At 41.6% G+C, this 25,775-nt stretch overlaps 1 protein-coding gene across 3 annotated transcripts in view; it reads right to left on the bottom strand.

Moving 5' to 3' along the window:
- Positions 1-1,772: 1,772 nt before the first annotated feature.
- Positions 1,773-25,775, bottom strand: part of usp25 (ubiquitin specific peptidase 25) — a 29,001-nt gene continuing 4,998 nt past the window's right edge. The window contains exons 2-26 of one of the 3 annotated variants that reach the window (XM_071460656.1): positions 24,870-24,947; positions 24,549-24,693; positions 24,051-24,174; positions 22,877-23,039; positions 21,163-21,249; positions 19,531-19,668; positions 18,563-18,639; positions 18,348-18,421; positions 17,448-17,599; positions 15,620-15,747; positions 15,406-15,501; positions 15,085-15,249; positions 14,155-14,393; positions 13,966-14,036; positions 13,093-13,321; positions 11,234-11,494; positions 10,486-10,625; positions 8,837-9,010; positions 7,879-7,974; positions 6,727-6,905; positions 5,946-6,024; positions 5,704-5,783; positions 5,270-5,393; positions 3,350-3,542; positions 1,773-2,645 (exon numbers count right to left, since the gene is read on the bottom strand). In XM_071460656.1, coding sequence (XP_071316757.1) covers positions 2,473-2,645; positions 3,350-3,542; positions 5,270-5,393; positions 5,704-5,783; positions 5,946-6,024; positions 6,727-6,905; positions 7,879-7,974; positions 8,837-9,010; positions 10,486-10,625; positions 11,234-11,494; positions 13,093-13,321; positions 13,966-14,036; positions 14,155-14,393; positions 15,085-15,249; positions 15,406-15,501; positions 15,620-15,747; positions 17,448-17,599; positions 18,348-18,421; positions 18,563-18,639; positions 19,531-19,668; positions 21,163-21,249; positions 22,877-23,039; positions 24,051-24,174; positions 24,549-24,693; positions 24,870-24,947 — 3,465 coding nt within the window. In that variant the 3' untranslated portion in view covers positions 1,773-2,472. The remainder of the gene's footprint in view (positions 2,646-3,349; positions 3,543-5,269; positions 5,394-5,703; positions 5,784-5,945; positions 6,025-6,726; positions 6,906-7,878; positions 7,975-8,836; positions 9,011-10,485; positions 10,626-11,233; positions 11,495-13,092; positions 13,322-13,965; positions 14,037-14,154; positions 14,394-15,084; positions 15,250-15,405; positions 15,502-15,619; positions 15,748-17,447; positions 17,600-18,347; positions 18,422-18,562; positions 18,640-19,530; positions 19,669-21,162; positions 21,250-22,876; positions 23,040-24,050; positions 24,175-24,548; positions 24,694-24,869; positions 24,948-25,775) is intronic. The other 2 variants (XM_071460657.1, XM_071460658.1) reach the window with 2 other exon arrangements.

Here is a 25,775-nt window from a genome sequence, read left to right as displayed (position 1 = left end):
CCTTAGTACCAACTGAGCATTGTTAAAACACCACGGCCTACCTGAGTATTGTTGCTGACCATGTCCATCCCTTTATGACCACAGTGTACCCATCTTCTGATGCTGCTTCCAGCAGGATAATGCGCCATGTCACAAAGCTCAGATCATCTCAAACTGGTTTCTTGAACATGGCCAGTGAGTTCACTGTACTCAAATGGCCTTAACAGTCACCAGATCTCAATACAATAGAAGACTTTTGGGATGTGGTGGAACGGGAGATTGGCATCATGGATGCTACATGATGCGATCATCTCAATATGGACCAAAATCTCTGAGGAAGAAGAAGAATTAAAGCAGTTCTAAAGGCAAAAGGGGTCCAACCCCTTACAAGCAAGGCGTACCTAATAAAGTGGCTGGTGAGGGTATAGAATAAGTCACTGGGACCAAGCTTTAAAATTACATGGATACTTAAGTACATTTTGCTGACAGATTTTTCTTACTTGTAATGGAGTATTTTTTACATTGCTGTGCTGGTACTTTTACTTAAGTAACTTCCACCTCTCTCAAGATGCAAACAGTTTAACATAAAAAAGCTTGAGCTCATATACAGGAACAAATCGAACATGCCAGGGATGACAGCACAAGTGTTTCCAAAACTGTTTCCACTACCTGATATTTCATGCTGAACCGTGTGTGTGGCCTGTGAATACTGCGTGACACAGCCTGTGGCTGAAAATGTGTCTCACTGATAAACTAGAGTTACTGATGCGTGGTTTTATGTCTCTGCCAACCAGTCAGGCTGCAGGAAATATGCTCACAATTACAACATTAAATAATGGCCAGAGAAGTGTCACAGTGAAGTTGACCTTTGATCATTTTGATATAAAATGTCATCACATCACAAACTGTCATAATTAGCATCAAGATGCAGTTTACGTCCATGTCTGTCTAGACTCATAATATATCTCGTGAAGACTTAAGTCTAAGTGTAAAATTGAGTATTTTGTCATAATCAGGGCATGAATTTATGAGTTGTGGCCAAAAATGTGTTTTGTGAAGTCACAATGACCTTTGACCACCAAAATGTAATCTGTTCATCCCCGAGTCCAAGCATGGCTGGGATACCACGTTCATGAGAATAGGACAAATGGACAATCTGAAAACATGATTCCTGCAGCCACATCTGTCACTGTCACAGGCATAAAAAGACAAGATCACATTCTTCTGAGGTAAAGCTAAGAGTAAAATTCAAAACACAGCACTGTCATTTATTATATATTCAATTTTGAAAGATGATTTCATCTTATGGTCTGCACAATGCGGGTGGCAATGTTTTGACTTGTCAAAGTGTCTCCCGTTTGTTTTATAGGGGTTGTTTGTAGTGATCCATGTTCCCGGAAATTAGTATTAGAGCAGGAAATTAGCTTAAAGTTTATTGATAAGAAAAAGCTATTTCAAAGCAGCTAGAACTGAATCTTGTTTTTTAGTTTTATTATTTTGTCCACATGCTGCGTGTGTTTGAGTTTGTATTGTTAATGAAAGTCTGATTCTAATTATCTGCCTAATACCATCCGGATGATCACAGCAGGATGTCAGAGGTCTGAGATCAGCAGTACGCAATGTCAGTGTGGCTTTAAGCACCTCTACTTACACTGCTAACTGCCAGCTGCTCTGTCCGTCTCCTTAATGTCTCAAAAGAAACTTTAAACAGTGAAGTGCAATGTAAATGAGAATGTCAGTGTAAGTCATTATTGTGCAAGTGAAGTAAAAATCAACATCAGGCAAAGCATTGGTTAATTTGGCCTAAAAGGGCCATAAATAAAATTTTATTCTCTCGATTTATTAACAAGCCACAGGAAGTCCATGGCCGTCTACCACAGCACTTAAAACATCTCATTCTGGCGCAGTCCACAAAGACATGTGACCCATTTGAGATACTCTGAGCCGCTGATAAATCTGAAGGCTCTCTTCCTTACTTCCTTACTTCCTTAGAAAAATAAAACAAAACATGGTAATACTGTACCAAACTGGAGGCAGAGCAGCAGGGTGATCCTTTTCACGCAGAGAAGGGTGCTTTAGAAAGGGCTATGAGCGTGGTTGGAGAAGCTTGAATCAAACAGCAACAACAACAATAATAAACTATGAAAAACCCTCAAACTCTGTTTTTTTGCAAAACTGAAGCAGGATGTGCTTGGCTTTCAACCACTGCAGGATTGCCACTGTTTTTTCCATCATCTTCTCCTCTCACATTTCTTTATTCCCTCCCAACAGTCTGTCCTCTCTTCCTCCTTTCCTCCATTGCATTTTGCTTAAAATAAAAGTGAAATAATATTTATAATGATAAAACCTATAGCAGCAAAAGAGTAACAGAGGAATAACAGCTAGAAGCGAGTGACCCCTGGATTTATAAGGAAGGCATGGGTTAAGAGAGGTCCATGGATTTCTGCCCCGGGTCGGGCCTGTGAAAAGGGAGGTGTCTGGTTCCCTCTGAGCTCATCTCCCCTCGGTGGGCACCCTGCTGATGGCGGCCATGATGCGGCTGAAGCGTTCACACAGCTCCAGTGTGGAGTAGGAGGGCAGCTTGGGAGGGTCATGGAAGTTTTTGATCTCCGTCGAGCAGTCCAGTAACTTGGGGAGGAAGTCGGTTAGCTTTTCCTGGAGGTTGGCTGCCAGCAGGAGGAGGTCAGACAGACAGAGAGACAGTAAATGACTAACTATGAACCTCGCAACACAATGTAGTAAAAATCTGATTCCTAAACTCAGAAAGCACAGGGTAAATATTTTCACTGTGATATCACAAGTAGTTTGAAAGCATGTTCCACAACAGAGACAGATTGTAAAACTCTAGTGAATTGGGATCTGGGTGATAACACTCTGCTTTTCCTGAACAAAGGCCAGGACTCAGAGAACACACTCTCTCTGGACTGATACTGAAGTGCACTGATAAAAGCTGGATCCTCTTCAGTCCAATTTCTCTACCAAGAAATTTATCTCAACATGTCTTAGTGCCATTTGACAGACAACCGCATTCAATGAATTGTTTTGTTTTCAAAATATCAGTATGTGCCCTTCTCAATTATCCAGGGCCCCAGGTGATGTATCCAAAATGTCTTGTTTTGTTTTGAAGAAGCTCTGCAATCACCTCATTTTTAAAACTTAGATTAAACAGCTAACCTTCAAAATTTCAGGTTTCCCAGCACAAGTGGAAATGCTGCACAGCCTGGAAGCGTTTCAAATGTGTGAACTGAGCAGTGGCCTGATTTTCATGATCTTTGGCAGGGGTACTGAGGAATGTACTAGTAACCTAAGACTTCAACTCTCCAGAAATATCTAACAGGCCAAGTCTGTTCCTGCTCCCTCAGGGACTCACATTCCATCTCTTGGCCCAGGTAAGAGCACCAGCGGTTCCTCATGTCCTCCACTGCCAGAAGGTCCCTCTCCGTGTCGTGGATCAGCAACAGGGGGATGCAGGGCACCACCAGCTCATTCATGATGCCAAGGCCCGTGGTCACCTCCGGTTCTTCTCCTGACTCAAACATGGCGGCTGCTTGCTCGTTTAATTTCTATGGGAAGGAAGGCACTGGTGAGTCTTTCATATGTCAAAGTTTAACACACAGTCACTTCCCACAATTTGAGGGCTAAACAGGAAGTATAATGTTGCCATGGAGTCAGTCAGTCAGGCGTGGGCTCCAGCATGAGCCTTGTTTTTAGCCTGTATTTGTTCACATTTTGATAAGATGGCACCAGCAGACATGTGCTGAATGAGTGCTTAGCAGTTCTGAGTGTGAATTTTGAAGGAAAATACCCCACTCGGCCTCTGAGGCTTTTAAAGCACCTTAATTGGCTCCATGAGTTGTGTGTCATAGCAACTGCTGCTGCACCAACTGCTGACTGTGTTAATAAGCGGGCTAAATTAACGGGGCCAACAAGAATAACTAAGTTACTGTTGTGTCCAGGACACTGGCGTGCACCTGTCCCTATCACCTCATGCAGCATCGCTGCCTCACATCCCGCCCCCATAAACTCGGAGGAGGCATGCCTCACAGTTTGAAAGTCATTTTGAAGTCATGTTCCTTCGCGACTTTTAGACAGAAGAATATTTTTTCGAAAGAGCTTTGGCCAAGAAAACACTTTGCTTTTCTTATGTAATTGTTTTTACTCTTTCCTGTTAAATGTTACTGTGTCATTTATTTCACTGTTCTTGTTTTGTTCTTTCTGGTCAAGTTTTCCATTTGTCCTGATAAGACAAATACGTGACAGCTTAAGCACTAACAGTAATCTAATAGGCATCATTAATAAGACACAGTATCCTACAGCCACTGGAACTTAAGTGGGTCCTGACGTCCTCGCATGCATGTGGATACAAGCTTTTCTTCCTGCTCTTGGACAGAACCACCTTGCTGTCACAGACAAACTCCCTGACCTCCTCTCTCTGAGGAAACGACCCGTTTTTTGAAAGCCAGTTTGGAAATGGGAACTGCGAGGCTGGATTTGCAAAACATCCAAGTACATTAACTGTGTCAATGTTAGCAGTGTTTTCAATTAAAACAAGAGCTGAAGGTAAACAGCTGAGCGGACGGAGCCAGAGGTTCTGGCCAGAGATCTAAGATGACCGATCAGGCTGCGCAGAGCTGAGGTTTGAGGTTAGCTGAGGACATGCTTGTGTCTCATGGTAATGTGTTTACACTCGCGGGCCCTCCTGCTTCCTATTCCCACTCCAGTGATTACATTATGAGCACAATGCTGGTGTAAGGTTACTGAGTGCAGCAGCGAGAGGGCTGCTGAAGATCAGTGCGAGGCTGATCAGACCAAAATACCCTCAGCCCTCACCAATAATACCAGAGCACAGCCTGGAGTTTGGTGGGAGTGAAATGAAAAGGGGCTCACATCACAACGCTGAAAAGATTTTCATCTGTCAGTATCAGATGAAAAATCTTCAGTGGAATCTTTTGTGGGCTGCAACCAAGCCAAAGCAATATCTCAGAAAAAGCAATTTGATTATAGTAGCACAGCTCAGTATTGAGGGGGAAACGTCTGGCTGTGTTAGTTTTGCTGAGTCACTTTAGCAGAGGAAGTTTGATACAGAGGAAAGGGAGTGACAAAGAAGAGACAGGGATCACAGGGAAGGTTTCTGGACACAAAGGCTTCCGTTCCAAAACAGACCCTCTTTGTAACCACTTTGTATTATTGAAGAAATATGACATATAGGAAGAAACATATCCACTCATTTAAACGGCTATTTGACACGTTGTTTGAAATAAATCACTGTGTTGTGCATGAATGAGCTCACCAGCAAACACTCTCGACGGTAATGACCGAGGAGCTCCTCATCGTGTCCTCTATACAGCCCTTTGGACAGAAGCTCCTTGTTGTACTGATACGAGTAAATCAGATACATCAGAGCCTCCACGTAACTGGAAAGAATGCAATGAACAGATGTTACATTCAGATAAAATAGCCTGCAATGACTATCCGAGCTGCACTGAAAACTTACAGAGTAAACCATTTAAGCAGAAGAAATAAACTTGATGAACCCACTGTACAACTACTGAGGTTGGAGGTGCACAGACAGTTAACTGCTGCCCTCTGCAGGAGACAAATCAGCACTTACTGGCTGTTACAGATGGCCAGTGAACTGAAAACACAGGTGGCGTGCAACAATGAACTTGCAGAGGTTAAACCTCTAAGATGATGGTTGGACACTGTGGTAAGGTGTCACCATACCTTGTCTTCTGAAAGAGCTCCAAGCCAGTCATCATGAAGACGGTTGTCTCACGGAAATTCCTGTAGTCCTGATGCCACATCTGATAAAGGCACACAGAAGTTACCAAAGGCGAGCTCCCCGAAACCAGCATTTCAAAGTATCAACTATGTCACAGCAAAAGCTTTAAAGACAATGTGTAATACTACCTTGAAGGCAGTCTACTATTTTAGATAAATAAAGCCCAGAAGAGACCACTGCTGACCTCATATTCATCCATGTTGACCTCCTCAGGCTTAATTAGGTCCAGTTTGGCACGTGCCACATTCATAATGCTCTTACATCTGTGGGGGGAGGTGGGGAGACAGGAAGAAGAACCGGCATTAGCGATGAAATGGTGAGTCATTGTGAGGTACTCCAGGAGATGAAACGGTCCACCCTGCCCCTAGGCCTTAACATGGCCTAATGAATCACTCTTTAGTGCTGAGAGGAGAAGTGAAACACTCCTCCGGAGGCTCCTATTGAGGCCACATGCACACATAAATCTAATTATCTTGCTGAAAATAGAGGAGAAGGGAGAAATCAATTTTTCACTCATGAATATGGATTGAGGCCAACAAGCGTAGTTGAAAAGTTTTAAGAGGTAGTAAGGAGTATTACACAGCCTAATGACATGAGCATCACTATCTTACTAGTGAGGGAACCTTATTTGGCAGGAGTATTAAAGAGATCATTACTGGACATGTGTCTCTTAACATCTGTGTTTCAGAAAGGGTCTGCAGCTTGAAAGCAATTGTCCAGATGACACACACACAGTCTGCGCTGGCAGTGAACCAGGAGGGCTGCTGGAGATGCTGTTATGTCAGAGTCAAGGTCTCTGCTACCCTCTGCTGGTCATTTTGAGAAGTTGATTTTATATAAATTATCAAACGTAACGTAATTATCTGGTAAGTGATGACGATTAAGACAACCAGAGGGAGAGTTCAGAATGGTACATGAGTTTTAAAAAACACCAGGTTTGTGGCAGAGTGTAACATCTAAACTACCTCTCATCAAAGGCCAGGTTCCTGTCTGCAAACTGTGTGAGCAAGGTCCTCTCCATGATCTTCTTGGGTGCCTGGTTTTGGATGAAGTAGACGATGATGTGCTGAAGTCGGTAGTCATTCTCTGGTGTCGTGTCCTCTTGGGCAAATCTCAGAAGACGAGCATACTCCAGCTTTATGGCCTGAGCAGAGACAAAGTTGTAACAAGTCGTGGTTAAAGCACTGACTGAAGCTGAAGTGGTATGGACATGTGGATGCTACTTATTCAGCTGCTCTTGAGTCAAGATCTTAAGATTAACCTGCAGTGAATTTCCCTTCTAGACACTGATTATTGTTTAACTTTTGGACAGAGCTTTGAGCTACTTTGTAAAGGTACAATACATTTGCCATTTTAGATTCATATCTCTGCAAAACATCTGTATATTTCAGGAGCTCAGACATTCTAAATAAAATCTATTTCAATAGACTCCTTGATAAGAGTTTCTTGATAAGAAATTAGCAGGGCTAAAAACCATCTGAAGGATTCTCTAAATACTGGGCTAAACTACTGCTAACAATAACTTTTTGTAAAAAGTCAGTTTCAATGGGTATTCAGAGTGTGGGCCCATGTGTGTCCACATAAGTATCAAATATGTCAATTGTTGTAGGTTAACACACATTCACTTCTCTCTGCACTGGAAACCTGATACATATACAACTGAGCAAGATTATTATGAAGATAATTGTTTCTCAATACATTCAATACATGGCTACTATTAGATGTTTATCTGAATCTTGACTTTTTTATAATATAATTTATTCTTTCATTGTCCCTACAGAGAGGTGATGTATAGAACTGCTTGTTTTCTCTGTATTTACTTTCTGCATTACTTGACGTCTGATATTTAAGAGGCAACTGCCTGTTTGTTTGCACAGTTGAGCAAAAGTGCAGCACAGGAACAAATAGATAACCTTCCAGTCATAACTCCTGACTCAAGATCTGAACAACAATATGATTAGAAAGGTTTGCGCATTGCTGCTAAATACTGTAACACTGCTGTGCTGTTAAGTGTTTTGTGTCTACTGCACTGTAAGAAAGTACAAAAGAGACATAAAAGGGAAGGTGGATGGAGGGGGAGATGGAATGAGGAACAGTAAAGGAGAGATAGTGTGTACCTTAAAAAAGGCTGCCTCAGGCCCATTCTTTTCATATACGCTGCTGGATTTGCCAATGGCCATTATTATACCCTGCATGTTGGGGGTCATCATCGCCTGCCCAGGAAGCAGGAACCACGTTAAACAAAACAATAGGTCCTTGGGACGAACCAAGCAAGGTCAACCTCTATGTTACGTGCTCCGAGGCACTATAATAAAGCATACCACAGTCAGGGCATGCCGGACATCACTCAGCAACCCATGCATTGGTTAGAGTGACACAATTGTGAGAGACAAAGCCAGTCGGTTCAATGGCATGATGCACAATCCTCACAAGGGTAATGTGAGAGAACCAAGGCAGCCATATGACAGCTGTGGGTGACAGATAGCCAAAAGTGCAGGGAAGTGAGGGAACAGGCTGGAGTACTCACTAACAACAACTGTCCACGCAGAACATACTGATCTACTACTTCTGATATGAAGCCAATCCAAAAGAAAAATAAAACTACGATTCCATGGTAACAGCATGAAATCTGTGTATACTCTAATAAAGATCCCCTGTAGGTGCATTTGATTTTGAATACAGGTCAAGGTTTGGTGTCAAATGGAAGTCATACAACAGCTTATTCATTTCACATCATGACACGATGGTCTTGGCTTTTTTTCAGTTAACAGTGACTCATGTAGGATTTCAGCAAAAGGTCGACCTGCCTTTGTGCCAAGATGCAGACTGGCTCAAGAGGAGACTTTTCACACAAGGGTAATACAGAAAGGCCAAGAAAGAGGTCGGTCTTATTGCACAGCGTTTTCAGCCTCAAGCCAGTCCAATCAGTCAGTATAAAGTGTCTGATTTTCTCAGGTGTGAAAAATCTTATGTAGAGCCACATGAATGGGCAATGATGCTCTCACTCCATGTATCAAATAAGCTCAGACTCGTCAGCACAGAAAGGGAGAGAAGATTTATCTGGACGAGAGCTACCTCATCATCATACCCCCCCTCTTCTGACTCAATGACAAAGGTCCCAACATTAGGAATGGCCACCTCCACCGTGCGCTGGCCAGGAGAGTCATCCTCCATGACCAGGTCAGGAGGAGGGGTGGAGGGGACACTCTCCTGGACCTCAGGCTGAGGGGAAGTGGGAGGGGGGACAGACTGCAGAGAGAATGGGACAGATGAAACAGGAAGGAGAGACATCTGATGGAAAGGAAGGGAACATTAAATATTGAGGGAAGAAAAGTGAAATATTAACTAAGTGGACTGAAATATTATTATTATAAGTAATACTCTGATTTAACATCTGAACACTACAAGATTTAATGTGGTTTTCCTAAAAGACTGACCCACTCTGCTGACATTGCCTTTTCAATACATCAGATGACTTAATCCTTGTTCAGACTCACTGGGAACAATTCTGGAAATGGTGGTGGAAACTTGAATAAGCATGACATATGGATTTAAGGATAGATTCTCTTTTATTCAAGTTTGTCTTAAAACAACATTCAAATCAGTGTTTCCCACACACAGACTTTATCTAGGTGGGCCACACAGGTGCCATGGCCTCCAAAGTATATTTGGCAACTAATTTTAGCATTTTTATCTTTATTTTATTACCCATCTGAGAGAACAATGCCATCTGCGATCAAATAAATAGTTGACAATCTCCCCTTGCTCTACCCCTCCTGTACTTGTTTGTTCGCCTGCCTAAGTCTAATCTGCTTGTGAAAATGAACCGAAAATATTTTCACACTTCTCATAATAACATAAACGATCTGACTTAGTGTTTCGCACCATTGCTTCATTGTAGAGCTGAGCTCAGAGCACTGATTCGCTCAGCCCCTCCATGTCCCACTCTTTCACTCTCTCTCACACAAACACATTGACAATAGCCTGTTTGTCACAGTCCGACTTGCTATTGAGAACACTCGGAGAAATCCCTTTGCATCAGTGGGCTGGTGACTGGGTGAACTTTAGCAAACAGTTTACACACATGCTGGAGTTACAGAGAACCACTATAGTTAATTTAGCATCATGTGTCTGACCAGCTGGTGAATCCAAGTCCAATACTCTCTTCCTTTTAGCTCTGGTTCGGTCTCCACCAACTCCTCAGAAAGTGAGTTCACTGGCTATCTCTGAATTTGTCTGTCTGCTGTTTAGTCTGGGGCTTTTAGACACTGCTGTGACTCTTCAGTGACAGTGAAGCCAAACAGGGAAGTTACTGGTCAGAACAATGGGCTGAAAGACTATGAAGCTCAATAGCACTGAGGAGAACTGCAGAGTCTTCTGTGATCACTATGATCACATCATTACGACACCTTTCACTTACGGTCATATAAATATTGATTTTAGAAGCCCTCGAGCACTCTTGTATTGACACTTATATTCAACAAATAAAACTGGATCCTGAACAAATAATTCCTCCTTCAGGTGTTCTCTAAGGTGATTTAGTCAAGAGGGAAAACATGAAAGTGGATGAAATAAAATCAAATAAATAAAAACACAGATGAATGCACGGTTTCAGTGTATTAATCCATCATCATCCATCCATTGTGTACATGATGGATTATGGGTGACAATGACATGGTGCGAGAGTGGCTGTGTGACTGTGTGTCTTTGTATATTTTACATACAGCATCTAACAATGCTTCAGGGTTTCTCTCCTCATGTTCGGCGGCAGCCCTCGAGATGGCTCTCTCTGTGTCCTCCTGCAGGTGCTTGGAGTCATTCGTGGGCGACGGCTGCTCCATGTACTCTGGGTCCTGCTGGGGTACTGCAGGAGGGCAACAGCACCATCAGAGGGATGCAGATCTGCACCGTCCTTTACATTTCAATCGTTTCACAAAATCATTTTCAAATGAGTTTCTGCATTTGTCATCCACACAACAGCCATAACGACAGTATGAAAGGTTACATTCATCCACATTAGTGTGAGTGTGATCGACCATGGCATTAACCAGTATTCAGGATAACATGTGGAAACTTGTATTTTGAACTAGTGTTTTGATTAAAATGTAGTTTAGGTAATAACAGTTTGTCCACATTTAAGTTGAAGTTAAATTGAGTTCCATCACGTTTGGTTGAGGTGCAACCTACTTTCATTTAGCAAATCATCATACTGTGTATCCACCATAACTCAATAGAAACACATTTGAGTGTGTGGGCTGAATGGTGAGTCAAACCTTCACTGTGGTATACGGTACATATTGTATACAACACAGCGAGTTAAGAGTTGTAAGGCTGCATGCCAATATTTCAAGGTCATTTGCTCATCTTTTAATAACTCTCTAGGGAACAAGAGTTTTTTGTACTTATCTTAAAACCAAGTATTGATTCTCAATTAAGTATTCTACTGTGAACTCAGAGGGTCATGATCCTGACCTGCGTTGTCTGGAGGGCTGGAATCGATACTCATGGGCTGAGGAGAAGAGGAAGAAGTGGAGGTGCTGGATGCTGCTGAGGCCGCGGCGGCTGCTGTGGCCAGCGCCAGCTTCTCCTGCTGGGCCTTGCAGGCCTGCAGGGTGTCCCACTCATCAATCTCCTTGTCAAACAGCTCATTGTCCTCCTTCACATACTGCTTCAGGTCTGGAGGCAGTTTGTCCATGCCGCTGAGTATCTGTCCCGTTTCCTTATCAAACTCCTCTGCAAAGACAACAGAGAGGAACAATGAATATATTTGCTCTTAAAAACATGAAAGCGCATTCATAAACATGTCTTTGTAGTGTCACTTTCAACCGTTAAAAGAAAATATTGTTTCCTCTTAGTGATATAATATTTAAAACACTAGAAATTTAAAATGCTTCATGCTAAATTGTGTCATAATTAGTGTAGGAATTTTTGGGTTATGGCTAAAGATGTGTTTTATGAGATCACAGTGATCTTCACTTCTGACCACCAAATTCTAATCAGGTCATCCTCCAGTCCAAGTGAACGTTCATGTCAGATGTAATGAGATTCCCTCCAAACATTCCTGATATATCTCGTTCACAAGAAGGGCATGGACATGAGGAGGCAGTGACCTTGAGCATTGACCACCAAAATGTAATTAGTTTGTCTTTTGAGTGCAAGTGAATGTTTCTACCAAATGTGAAGAAGTTTTCCTAGAAGCTCAGAGGTAAGGCCATGTAGTGACCTCCATTTTTGAAGGTATGAAAATATAGTGAGGGAATGATACAGAGGTAACAGAACAAACAGTAGAAAAGCTAATACTTAATTCATAGCTACTTAATTCAAATCAGAGAATAAAAAGTTAATTAAGAAATATTTTTAACCAACTCTAAGCCACATTGCTGAGTTTTCACTGTCTTTATTTACAGGTCTTTATGGAATGCCATATATTGTTATTTTCAGAACAAATTGAGCCATCTGTGATTATATAAGCTCTGCCGTACATGTTCTAGGACAGTTTTAATTTAAAAAAAAAGTTTTGCGCTCAATACTTTCAAAAAAACCAAATGACAGTGCAAAACAAAGAACAATTATAGAAATGGATTTTGTCAGTCCTATATGTATTCCTTCTCTCTACAATCATGATCTAAGTTTTGGAACTACAATCCCTACAATGCAGAGACACAAGCAGGAAGTAGAAATGTTACCATGAAGCTGTAGGACACACCATGAGCACCACTTTTGTGGCCTATGCATTTACATTTGGGCAAATTTAGACCATGAAAAGTTTGATGAATTAGCTCTTAACAGTTCGTGTTTGCCTTTTTACCTTGGTTATAAAGATTAAACCACTGAATTACTTTTAACACCGAGTACATATTTCAAATCTGATGATTATCAGACAAGCTCTGTAGTTACAAAGAATGTCTTCTTTCTAGCATTTCTGAGAGGATTTATGGTTAAATATCTGAGATGGACATTGGAAAGTTTAAGTCACGCTGAATCTAATATGGGCATCATGTGGGTTCAGATTTGACTGAGGAATGACTCTGAAAAGAAGGACTGTGATTTTTGTCGCACTGTGTAAATCAGGCGCTAAGGTTTAATATGATGATTGTAAACATGATGTTTCCCATGACTGAAAGATTTATCTTATGGCCTCTTATCGAAGCCAAGTCCAAGAAGGGTGTTTGAGAAAAGTGGACAAACTGACAAACAAAGACAAAATGTCAATACTTTATTGGCATTAGTACATATGTGAGTGTTGTATTGTTTTCCCAATAACAAAGTGGCAATGCTCACACCTACAGATATGTAACACTACTACTGACTTGTCTTAAGTCCACACGTACCTTCTATGAGAAAGGGCTTCTTGTCGTTGATATACATGAGACAGTAGGCACTGGCGTTGCGGTAGCCTCCGAATGAGTCTCTGACCAGCTCCTCCCACGACGACTTGGTGACTGCGATATCATTGTACTTCATCCAGCAGCGCTGATGTGGGTCGTAGATGTAAGCCCAGTAGTGGCCTGCGTTGGCCTGGCCTTCGTGGACCAGCACTGCATGGAGCCGATATGGCACCTGAACAACATAAAGAAGATTTAAAATGCTGATTAACGAATGGATGTTACCGTATTTTCCGGACTATAAGGCGCACTTAAAAGCCTTTAATTTTCTCAAAAAACGACAGTGCGCCTTATAATCCGGAGCGCCTTTTATATGGATTAATTCTGGTTGTGCTTACTGACCTCGAAGCGATTTTGTGTGGTACACGGCGCTCACGGCGCTGTCAAAATGTTTTAGTACGACTTTGGTAAACTACAAAGCCGCACCGCTTGCAGCATTACGGCTATCGTAGTCAGGAGCGTCGCGGAGTAATACCATAATATTACAGTGTGTGTATAAGGACCTATTAGGAGTTATTGTGAATACGCTTACGTTTGATTTAGCGGTATCAGACTGTGTTTTTTTTACGTGTTACAACTGAACAATGTTGAGAGTTATTGTGAACGCGTTTAATAAAGTTTGACTTATCTGACTGTTTTGTTTCGCTTAATGCGCCTTATAGTCCGGTGCACTTTATATATGAAAAAAGTTCGAAAATAGACCATTCATTGACAGTGCGCCTTATAATCCAGTGCGCCCTATAGTGCGGAAAACACAGTAATCAGATGATGTGGCTTTTGTACTGTAAATAAGACTGATTTCAGAAAAGTGCTGCTCACCTGCATCATAGATTTGTCAGAGTACATTAGCTCAATGGTTCTGTGGATTCTGGTTATACTGCCCTGCAGATCTGATGGAAAGAACATATATACAATCTGTTAGTAAGTGCCTGTCTAATGTTTATTTTGGCAGTATCACACAGAAAGTGATGGAGAAGTAAATCATGCTGACGAATCCACAACACCTACCACGGGTGTCATTTTCCACTTCACTCCTCCAACGATGCAAGCAGCCCTCGAGCACCCTCAGCTCTTCTTCAGTGATGTGTCGTGGGGCAGGGTGCATGGGAAGGTCGGGAGGAAGCCGGGACTGGGTAAAGGGTTTATGAATGGGTACTCTCTGCTGCTGGGCCACAGTGGGAGCTGTAGTGGGACCTGAGGCAGGGCCTGAGCTCTCTAGTGGAGGCAAGGAGTCCTGCTCGGCTGTGCTGCAGAGTGAGTGACAAAGTAAAATAAAATAAAATAAAATGAAAACAAAAGACATAAAGGTCTGGTCCAGTGTTACAATAAGGACAGTCTAAATCCTCATAATGGTTGAGGTCAAAGCAGAAACAACCTCAAGAAGTTTTGACAAGGTGAACTGAGGGCAGTGTGGCTGCAGCGTGAGCTCTGACCAAGAGCTCACAGCACCTCAGCACTGTTAGAAAGGCATGTAGCTGTGTGGTTTATAGGCATTAGACAGAATAGTTCTGCTCTTTAGGTTAAGGTATGGTAAAAATTTGAATGAAGTCAAACAGTTGTAATACATTTTTTTCAATTAATAACAAACATGTACTGCAAAGGGGCTTCACTGGTTGTTCCACAATAATTATTAAGAAATTAATCACAAACCTTTTCATGGACATGTGGCTTTCATCAACTTAAAACAAGCTATTCATGACAGGTTTGTGGATTTAAGAGTGTTTACTGAATCCGACTTGCAGTTTCCCTTTGGGATTAATAAAGTATTCTGTCACTCTATTAGAACATTGGTATGAGCCAGCAAAAAAGTAAAGGAGGAGAAAATGTTCTTGCAGGAGGCCCTATTTTACCTGTTTCTCAGTCCCTGCTCTTGAAACTAATGATGGGAAAAGAAAAATCAGTGAAATTAAACTTCATGCTGTCTGTTATGAAACTTACCTTGGTGGGGGCAGCTGTTGTCCTGTTGTGCCACCAGGGGGCGCTGACGAGTCAATGTCCTCCACTGGAGAGGTGCACACTGGCTTACTGGAGGCAAATTCCATGGCATACTGGAGGACATCTGCCAGAGGAAACCTCTTGGGGCCTGAGCCATAACTCAGATACCTGAGAGGGAGAAGAGATGGAGGTGAGCAGAGGGGGAGAGAAATAAGAGAGGGGGACAAAACGAGAGAGAAAGAAAGCACATTCAGAATGAGAATTACTCATCATGGTGGTTGTTGACTGTAACTGAATATACTAGTAATCGTGGACAAGTAATACCTCTCCAGTCGCTGCTGGAGCAGCGTCAGATGCTCCTTCAGCCTCCTGATCTCCTCCCTCTTGATCCTTGTTATTTCCCTGTTCCTGTCCATGTATCTATCAACACAAAGATCAGAGCAGAGGCTTCAGTCTTAAAGAGACTCTGGATTAACTGTCATTTACAGCAACGACAAATTGATTCTATTATAACAACCAGTGTTAATATTTCTATCACCTGTCCATGTAGAGCATAGAGGGGAACTCAAGCTTGTTGTGGATCTTCTCAGGACGTCCTAGTGCTTGGTTGAACTCAAATCTTGACAGTTCAAAGGTCAACACAGGAGGGAGTTCTGTGAACCAGTGCTGGAAGAAAATTGGATCTTGAGATTAATTCTCTTATTCTGTTAGAAAAAAGAGTTTGGTGAAAATATTTTGCCTTTATAGTGGCGTTACTTAAACATTTAACTGTCACAAATTGTCATCACAAATTTTGATTTGCAAGATCCCTTTTTGAGAAGATTTTGGCAACCGATTTGTGCACAGTCAGACCAAAATCCCCCTGGTGAAATCTACTTGTGTGGTGTGGCCAAAGGATGTGGGCAGGATTGTAAATGTAACCCTCTGGAGCTAGCAGCCCAAAAGGTTGTTAGTTAAACATGTGTTTTATTAAACATTTTACTGGCACTGTCCTTACACTCACTGCAACCAAACAAGTCTCTCCCTCCTCTGCTGCTTGTATTATTTTGCTGTTCAGTTACAAGGCAAGAATATAAACAATTCTTGAAGGAGAGGTCAGCCCTGCGCCTCTCAAACTGGCTGGATACAGGAGAGCCTTGAGATTTCACAGGTAAAAGTTCAATTAGACTGAACTCTAAGCAAAGGAGACCGGTCAATTTGAATGGGATGTGAATTTAGTTTTTGACTGCACCATTAGATTTGAACTGCTTGTCTGATTGGTATGGACATGATAATTCCCTTAACCACTTTCCTGGGGGACACCCTTTATGTCTATATGATGGGAATGGAGCATCACTCCTGCTCCCTCCCTCCCTCTCATGGCTGGTGCTTTTCCAGAGGGCTGGGTGCCATACCCATCTGTGTGCTTGCCTGGTAATTATCTACTCCCAGCTGCTGTGGGACACCGTAGGCAAGGCTACAGAGAACCAGAGGTCAAACCCAGAATAGCACAGGTGTCACATAAGGGCAAGGAGGTGAACCCTTTGGAGAGGATCCACCACATAATCCCATATTATTTAACCTGATTGTCTTCTTTTTAGTGTTAATGATAGGTGGTGAATAACAACAGTGGCTTTCTGACTTGGTGTTGGGCAAGAATAAAATTAATCTGACTTGCCACAGTGCTGTTAGCAATTAAAGCTCCTACATGAGAAAACCCTTATTAATGACCCTGGTGGCCATTAAGCGAACCGCAGTCAGCATCCTATTGGTCACGTTCGTGCTCACACTCCATAGTGCTGGAGTCCATATTGTGCTGGGAGCAGGTCATTTGTTTATGTGAATTTGGCCTGAGTTCCTTACACAGAAATGAGTCCACAAGCTGTTATCGGCAACTGAGGAAGTCAGGTAAAGGTCTCATTTGTTAAAATATGGTACTATCCGTTCATACATTGACAAAAAAAATGCAATCAATACATGCAATTTGCTTCACATTCTTGCATATAGTACCTTTAATAGCTTAAAATATTAGTAACTAATAGTTAACAAATGTTTCATGTTAAAGTCTTGTAATTTTGTAACGATGCAATTACATCAATTGAATGTTAATAGAAGAAAGACTGCACATGCACTTGTGGTGAGACAGATATTTGCATGAAGTCTTATGATTGATGCCAGTAATGTTTGCAGGCGTAGACTCAAAACTCTCCATCACAGCCTCCAGAAATGTTATAAACAACAATATTTAACTCTTCATCATGCTTATATGGCCATTAGTTATTGCTAGGGCACCTCCTGTTTTTCATCTTTATTTATTTTTTATAACCTCTCAAAATGTCCATTAACATTTTCTCATCAGTTCAATGGACACAACTATTGTTACTGACCTCTTGTCCAGACCTGGCGGAGTTCTCTGCCGAGTGAAGAGACTCGATCTCACCCTCGATCATCGCAGCCTCCAGACACTCATGGAGATCCTTGAAGCCGTTCACCTGCAGGGGGTACTGCCCAAACATCTCTGTGTTTTCAAATTTTTTACCTGTTGAATTACAAACATACAACAGAGATGAACAGATGAGCATTGATAATCACAATTGCTGAGCTAACTAAAAGACCATTTGAGAACAAGTATGTGCGGTAACTGCAATCAATTATTTAAAACTGTGTTTTCATCATGTGAGAGAAAGGTGGTGGTCTCAGACTTTTGGACCCCACTGGGGTGAAAGGTTTGTCAGTTATGACAGAAGAGATGGAAAAGGCAAAGAGGCTGAAGAAAAAGGCAATAACAGGAGGCACTTCACACTCATTTACATCCAAGGTGATTTTCACTTGCTCAGCAGTCACACAATCACAACTACTTAAATGGCTGTACAGAGTTCCCTGCACCAACTACTGATGAGAAAGGACCCCCCCCCCCCGACAAAAAGAAAAAAAGAAACAGAGGAGGAGAAGAGTTGCTAGCGGACATGCAGATGAGGCATTAAGGTCATTTTATGAGCAGCAGAGTCCACTGGCTCAGCTTTTGGTGGCTCTGGGCCAGTATTGTCATGCATAATAAGCCCAATGTCAATCAGCCGTCAAGGTCTTCTACGATCAATGCAACTGCTCTCCTCTTTTACATGGACCACATCTCATTAAGACAAGGTCACCTTTCATTACTGGGGGCAAGAACTTGCTTGCTTTCTGGCTGCTGTAATCAGACCATCCTAACGTTTAATCTCTCTGTGATTCTCTGGCTACCCCTCACTTTTCCTCTTGATTGGTTTTAATTTAACACTGCTTCTCACCTTCCAGGACACCCACAGCAAGGAAACGACCATAGAAAAGCTCCACCATGGGGTTCTTTGGCTTCTCGCCCTCCCTGAAAACAAAAAAAAAGTGGTGTTTTTTTTTTATTTTTAATTTTTATTTACATGAGACATCTCTGTTTCAGTCCAGTGTAACAAATGTCCATTCTTTCCACAGTGACCTCCGTATAGACAGCACTGTGAGCTGTGGTTACCTGTCTTCTTCAGCCTTCATCTGGAAGGCATCCTCCAGCCAGTCCAGCAGCTTGTGGGTGAACTCGCTCACATCCTGCTGTTGAGCAAAGCACAGACAAACATACAACATGACCAATTACAGGATAGCCCTTGGGACATGGAGGTTTCAGAGTCAAACTGCAGGATTTAACTGCACCTACAAGCAAGAAAGCCCAATCAGTCAAATCAATGCCATGTCTATCATCTGCTGATATTCACTAAGCTCTGGATATGAGATGACTGCTCTTAGTGGAGGAGTTCACAGACTGCTGAACTTCAAAGGGAACCTGAATGCCTCAAGGCCACTCTCACATAGACATCAATGCCATGTGGTAATTCAGGTCAATGCCGATCCAACCTGACTAACACTCAGAGGAATGACATGACTGATGAACACAGAGGCCAGAAGAGTGGCCTCAGTTAACCTCTGCACAGACACTGGCTAAGTGCAAATGCTTATGTAAGGGGAAGAACAGAACAGTTTTGTACATTTGACATGTGTGTGTCACATTATAGGATATGTGCACAGAAAAGCTAATTCCAGGTCAATATGATTTTTTCCAAAGTTCAGTGGGGATGATGTGGGTTTGAGGATTAATAATTCTAGATAAGACAGGTCAAGTGTCTGGGATTCAGTAGAGCTGAGTCAGCAGAATGACAATGAAATTGAACAGTCAGGCCTGAGGCTGAGCGGTCAAAGGGCATCAAATATTTCTGATTTGTGTGAACAGCAGGAGGAGCTTATTTTCTAGCAGTATTACATTGTACAGTATATGTAATCAGTATATAATCCATAAGTCTCTGCAAATACAATAATAAATAAGACATGACTATACAAAACCTAACTGACAGACAAAGTGATAAGAAATCACTACAACTATGTAACTGGTAAATAAAACACCTACATATATTTGGAACAACAAATTGAGTGTGGCAGAAAGAGGCTTACCTGCTGTGACTCACTGGACTTGAAGGCATCTTTGAGGATTTCCACAGCTCGTGAGGGATCCACATACTTCCTCTTGGACCCCACCATGAGGGAGAACAGGTTCCTTAGCTCCTGCATGAAGGGCAGGTTCCTGTGCTCCTGGTCAGAGCAACACGATCGACAAACCTCTGTTAAATGAGTGCTCCTCATCTCAGAAGGCGACAGCAGGTACGTTCAGATGTTTTATTGAAAACCATGTCAGTAGTAGTGTTTTTGTAAAGGTCTTAGACAGAAAGTTTGTGAAGCTTTTCAAATGCACTGATACACATTTAGAACTATAACATTTTCTCTACTATGATTATTGTTGGAAGTAATGCTTCATTAGTAAACAAAGACTTGCTGGAAAGTGTCCGCCCGTAAGTCACCATCATCTGTGTGTATAAGTGTACAGCACTTAGTTCCTGACAGGAATGGTAATGTGGATGCAAATGGGAAGCTCCCATGAAGATGAACAATCTAGCAACATGTAAAAGAGGTCGTCTTTTATATTTTAAATGTTTAGTATCCCCACTTTTTCAGTGAGATTTGTGTTGTTTAATAATCACTGAACTAGAGGCTGTTTTAGGAGCTATTATACCAGCACTGATACCTTCCCGCAATACACCTGTCTCAACTGCACACCTAATATGATATCACCTAAATGCAACACCAGTAACACCACCTGCCTGACCAACAGCCCACCAGTTTGCTTTGACATCACATGACCATGAAGAAAGCTGTTCAGTGGTTATCAGTGATTTATGTGGAAACATCCCATTGCTGCCGTGGAAAGTGTAAAAGTATAGAGGATTGTTTTTTTTTTCATAACTTTCCCTTTTTAAATGGACTTGTAAATTTCAAGTTTTTCTATAGTCTTCATCTCTAGGTTGCACAGTGTCATCATAGTGACATTATGACAGTGAGATGCAGAGCTAACATGACTTAGCAGTGCATAATAACAACACTAGTGATCCAGGGATGTTGATGTGAAGATTACGATCTAAGCTCTAGCAGTCTCGTACTGCTAAATTAAAAGGTCAGTGATGAGGACAGAGGGAACTTAGATGAAGAGATGACTGCCCCAAACCACACTTCCACATCAGAGGCTTAGCCCAGATTAGCGGCAGGCTGCTAACCCTATGGTGAGCACCCTGTAGGGAAAATATGGACAGACAAAAACATGCTGACCACTATTCTGCATCTCAAATCTGGAAAACCCCAGGCTTAATCAAAACAGGCTCTGTTTGCATGTTCATTTCTATCTTAATGGAGAAATAGGAAGGCTTCAAACATTTCACACCAGTTGGCACTTTGTGTAGCTTAGAAGCAGTGAATTAAGTGAACTATCAGGGACACAACACTAAGCTCATGTGACCTTAGGGCAAGATCGCACAGCTGATGAATGGTGGCTCCCAGCTCTAAGAGGGTCATACCCTCAGAGCTAAAGCACAGCTAGCTGTGATAGGCTACAAAGGGGTAGCTATGATATAAACAGTGAGAGGTTGCCTACACAGGTGACTGAACTAAAAGGGATTAAAAGACACCACACTGACTGTGTTATTGCTTGTTCATTTTCCTCTGCTGGGAACCTGTGAGGACAGGTGGGGGTCTCACCTTCTGGTTGCGAGGCAGGTCATGGACTCTGGCTGGAGGAGAGTAGTTGAGCACCAGCCTCTGGAACTCCAGCAGGTTGAACAGAGACTTGAGGTTGAAGATGGATAAAGACATGTTAGTAACACCCAATGATAAGACATACACCTTGTCATGTCACAGAACAACCATGAAAACAATTGCAGTGTAAATTTTAGTGTCTCAGTGCAGACTGGCCTTGCTCAGACTACATTGCAGTTGCAATAAATGTCACAAGAATTGGTACACTTGGTACACTTGGTACACTTAACAAGCATGTCTAGGTGCAAGATACGGCTTCTCACTCACTCTGTGTCTGTTTTCTAACTTTTCCTTATTAAAAACATGTCTTTATGAAACATTTATTGTTATTACATTAAGACGCCCCTTCTTGCTAGATTATACAACGATAAAATATACACCTGACCTCTTTTCTCATTACTTATAATTATATGTAGACAGTGCTTGTTGCATCATGTGATGAAAGTACTGAAAACAACCTAAGGTGATGTGGGGAAGTAATAACTGCTAGCTCTCTCACAAGCGAGAATCCATCTTGCCAGGCTCCAACGCCAAGCCGTTTGCTTATGGCCTAACCACAGTGGTTTGGACCAATCAGAGTCCTATAAGGGAGGAATTACTGAAGGCTATGGAGAAGCGACTTTGTATTCACAGAGAAGAATCATCCCCCAACATACTAACTATCTTTCAAAGCTCTAGAGACTGCAGTTTGTTGTTATGTTGTCTTTCCTCTTCGGTGCTCTATTATATTATATGATAGACAAATGGTTCATCCAATCACCTGCCAAGTATTTTTTGACAGCGCCTGCCCTTTTCCAAACAGTTTTTTCCCAGATGGTTCTGTGTAACAAACCATCTGGCGTGTCAGGTTAGCAAAGTAAGGAAATGAGCAAAGACTCTGTCGTGCTTTATAGAATGTTTTTCACATAACAAGCAAAATCACATTTAATTGCAAACTCAGTGTGGTGTGACAAAAATGCACAAAATGTTCAACTATTAACAGCAATGACAACAATAACAAAAGTCACTTCGTTCTCTGCTTTCCCCTTAAGGTCATGACATTTAATTTCTGTTCTAGTCAAAACGGAACAGAAAACCTGTGAAGATTTGTATATCTTATTAGGAAAAGAGAAAGTTGTTTACTCCTGTTCTTGTAAGTGCAGCAGGTTCAAGCAGTGCCTTCTTCTCAAGGTTGGGGGTTACATTACACACAGGAGCCAGGCACCATGTGATGGTGTATCCAGTGTTCATCTGGCATATTTCAGCTCAGGTCACATTCTGCCACTGACTTCACCAGTCTTTACTGCAGCATTTCCAGTACTTTCCAGTATATAAACATCTAGATGACTCTATATCCACTATTACTCAGGATAACTGCAGCAGATTAAAGCACTGATTTCTGCATAATAACAATAACATGCAGCCAACTAGTAAACCATTAAGGATTGCAAACGTCTCCAGAGCCTTCATATGTTTCCCATCACAATAGAAAGTAGATGTGAGAGCAAATTACTAAAAGAAATGCCAAGAGCCAAAGTGACAAACAAAATGGATTTTAGGGCAAAAACAACTCTATAGAAAATGTCTAAAGAAAAGGGTTTCATTTAAATTTGAGGTACTGTCTTTCCCTTGGTTTGGGACTGCCAATAAGTGTGTGTGTGTGTATGTGTGTGCCCACCTGTATAACAGCACTGAACCAGCAGGTATTGCCAACATTTTTCAAGCCCACAGGGCAGTTATCTATCCTCTTCCTGTCATGCGGGTTGGGTGAATCACTCCACACTTCTGTGTGGGTTCGCTTCAGACTCGCCTTGTTCTCTGCTATACTGGCCTCCAAAACTCTAAGATGACAGAAGAAGGCGGAATATAAACAAATTCAATAAGGGCAACTAACACATTTTTTTTTACATTGTTTCAGGATTACCTACTTTATGCACAACTGAACTTAAGTATTCGTTATTTTCATTTCACAGTAGAGGTGCAGATTGGTTTTCCTAAAACCCTGGTCACTTGTTGATTGCACCACTGCAGTTTACTGGAACTATTCCCTAAAAAGTTGAATGCTATACTTTCATCTCCTCCTTCATCTTGTGCCTACAAACAAAGCTGTGTCACAGTGTTCCCCACCCGACTGTTGAAACGCCCTGTGTTCAAAGACCTTTCTCCAAAGTGTCTCTGTATAAATGTCGACATAGTCAGCCATTGGAGGGGTTTATTTCAACAGTGAACATGAGTTCAGTCAGACTAGGGCTTAATTAAACTGCCAGAATGAGCCTCCTTAATGCTTCAGTCAGGTCATTATGTACTTGATATCCAAATGTTCATGAGGATTTTTTTACTCCCATACTCCCATAATTTATCACACTTATTACAACATAGGTGACCATTAGCAATGCCTTGGGAGGTGGATGAAAGGAAAAAAGGGGACTGAAGAGGTGACTTGTCCAAATACTCATTCCACCATTACTCCTCTGAAAGGTGCCATTGTTCAGGTAATATCAAACCTCTTTCACCCTACTTCAAAGCTGCTTTCTTTCTAGACTTTTAGGCTGTTTAACACAGGTTACTTTACTGTGTGACAGAAATGATTTGCTGTTAGGTAAGACAATTATGTGGCTATTATTTGATTTGACCTTGTTACAATAGGGCTTTTTTTTTTACTACAGATCATCAATTCAGCATTGCACAACACAAGTGCATGTAGGAGATATTTTCATCCCACCCTGGGCAAAGACGAAGATAATGTAGGCGGTTAGTTTGGATATTCATCCAAGGTTACAGGGTTTGGAAAAACGTTGAGTCCAGAGTTTCTTGGTACATTTCCTTCTAGTCAGAAATGCTATTGAGCCCACCTGCTGATGGCCTGCTCCTCATCAGTGATGCCCGTCTCTCTAAATGCCCGACTGGACTCCTCCAGGCTGAGGGCAATAGCCCTCTGCAGGTCATCTTTATCGTCCCCAGTCAGGTCAATGACATCTGCAAGAAAATGCACGCACACACACAGACTCTTAGAAAGCCGAATGAAGTATTATAAACATTTTCTTCATATTTTAAGATTTACTGTTTCATATGTATGATGGTTTGTGCAGTTATGTTTCATATATATATTATTAATATATATTATTATATTCGTACAATACACCAGAATGACAAAGGCAAGATGGTTGTAGAACTGCTTTTATGTGCATTAAAGTTTAAATACAGACTTTTAGTACAGATTGAGACACTCTGTTATGAAAGTTTAAACTCAACTAAATGTACTTTACTTGTATACTTTAACTTGTATGTTTCTTATAATCAGTGTGAAGTCTCTAGAACTTCTGTGCCAAATGTTTAAGCAAGCTGCTCACTTGTGTCTGCCTGGCTGCCCACGCTGATATATCTGTCGCTGGCCACCTGAGATGTCTGGTAGTAGGTTGTCTCATCTTGCTGTGGAACCTTAGCATTCTTCTCCGTGAGAAAAGCTACAGCCTCGGCCAAGTCTCCATTGCTCACCTGCAGCAACAATGTGTTTATTCAGGCAAATGTTAGTTAGGTATGAAAACACAGGAAAATTAACACCAACGCTCAAATACAATTTCAACTGCATTTTGTTTCAGGTTCAAGTGTATACAGTGTACAAGTGCCAGCTCTGATGTTAGAGTTTGCACTGCAAGTGTTTCATAATGTACCTGCAGAGCCTGCTGAAGCAGCTGAACGTCTGTGGTGCCCGTGATCTCCCTCAACTGGTTTAGTAGTGTCTGCTGATGCTGTTGAAGGCAGAAGAAGAGAGAAGAATAAAAGCTGTTTAGAGCAGAGCAAGAGGGAAGAGAAGGAGTACATAGTTTACAACAGGTTCCGTTTAGTAAATACAGAAAAACAAGCAAAACTTTAAGGCTGAAAAAAGCTAATCTTTAATAAATGTACTTATTATAAACTTACAGTAATTTTACAAAAGGCACAGCAAGGTCACTATCTCTAGCTAAGTCTACAGGAGAAGGCTAAATATTTTATTATAATGGATCTTTTAATTTAGGAACTTTTTATGATTATTTTGTATAAAAACTGGTGAGAATTTGCAGAGCGATGTGCTGCATCACAGGCTCTGATCATAGTTACTCTTAGTGCAGTTAACCAATATATGGAAGTTCAGCTGCTCCAAATAGCTTTACACATGAAACCAATGTAATGGCGACTGGAGCAGCAACAATCAGTTAATTAATCAGTTAACTGAACTGTTTTGGCAAATCGATTAATTGTTGTAGTCATTTTTTCCAAAAAAAAAAAAAAGTTGCGGATTTTCTGTTTACTACAAAATAATCAGCAGATTGATTTGATGATGAAAATAATCATTGGTTGCAGCCCTGGTGGGGATGCACTGATAATGTTGCACCAACTTCACGCATAGTCAATTTAAATATTCTTGATTGATTAAAATTCTCAATAGTGGTTAACTGGGCATTGATTAACCATTAATATCCTTAGTCATGGCAGAGTCACGTTCAGTAGAACCAACATTTTACTGCATCTGGCTCAAAACCAGCCGAAGGTCACAGCTCAGATGGAAAAAATACAGAAACTTGCTACTTTACCCTCCA

Source organism: Trachinotus anak, unplaced genomic scaffold, assembly GCF_046630095.1.
Source record: "Trachinotus anak isolate AG129_WGS33_773 ecotype Australia unplaced genomic scaffold, CSIRO_AGI_Tana_v1 ptg000024l, whole genome shotgun sequence".
In the NCBI taxonomy this organism is placed as follows: Eukaryota; Metazoa; Chordata; class Actinopteri; order Carangiformes; family Carangidae; genus Trachinotus; species Trachinotus anak.
The sequence above is the reverse complement of the archived record's forward strand: the minus strand, read 5'-3'. Positions and strand labels throughout refer to the sequence as shown.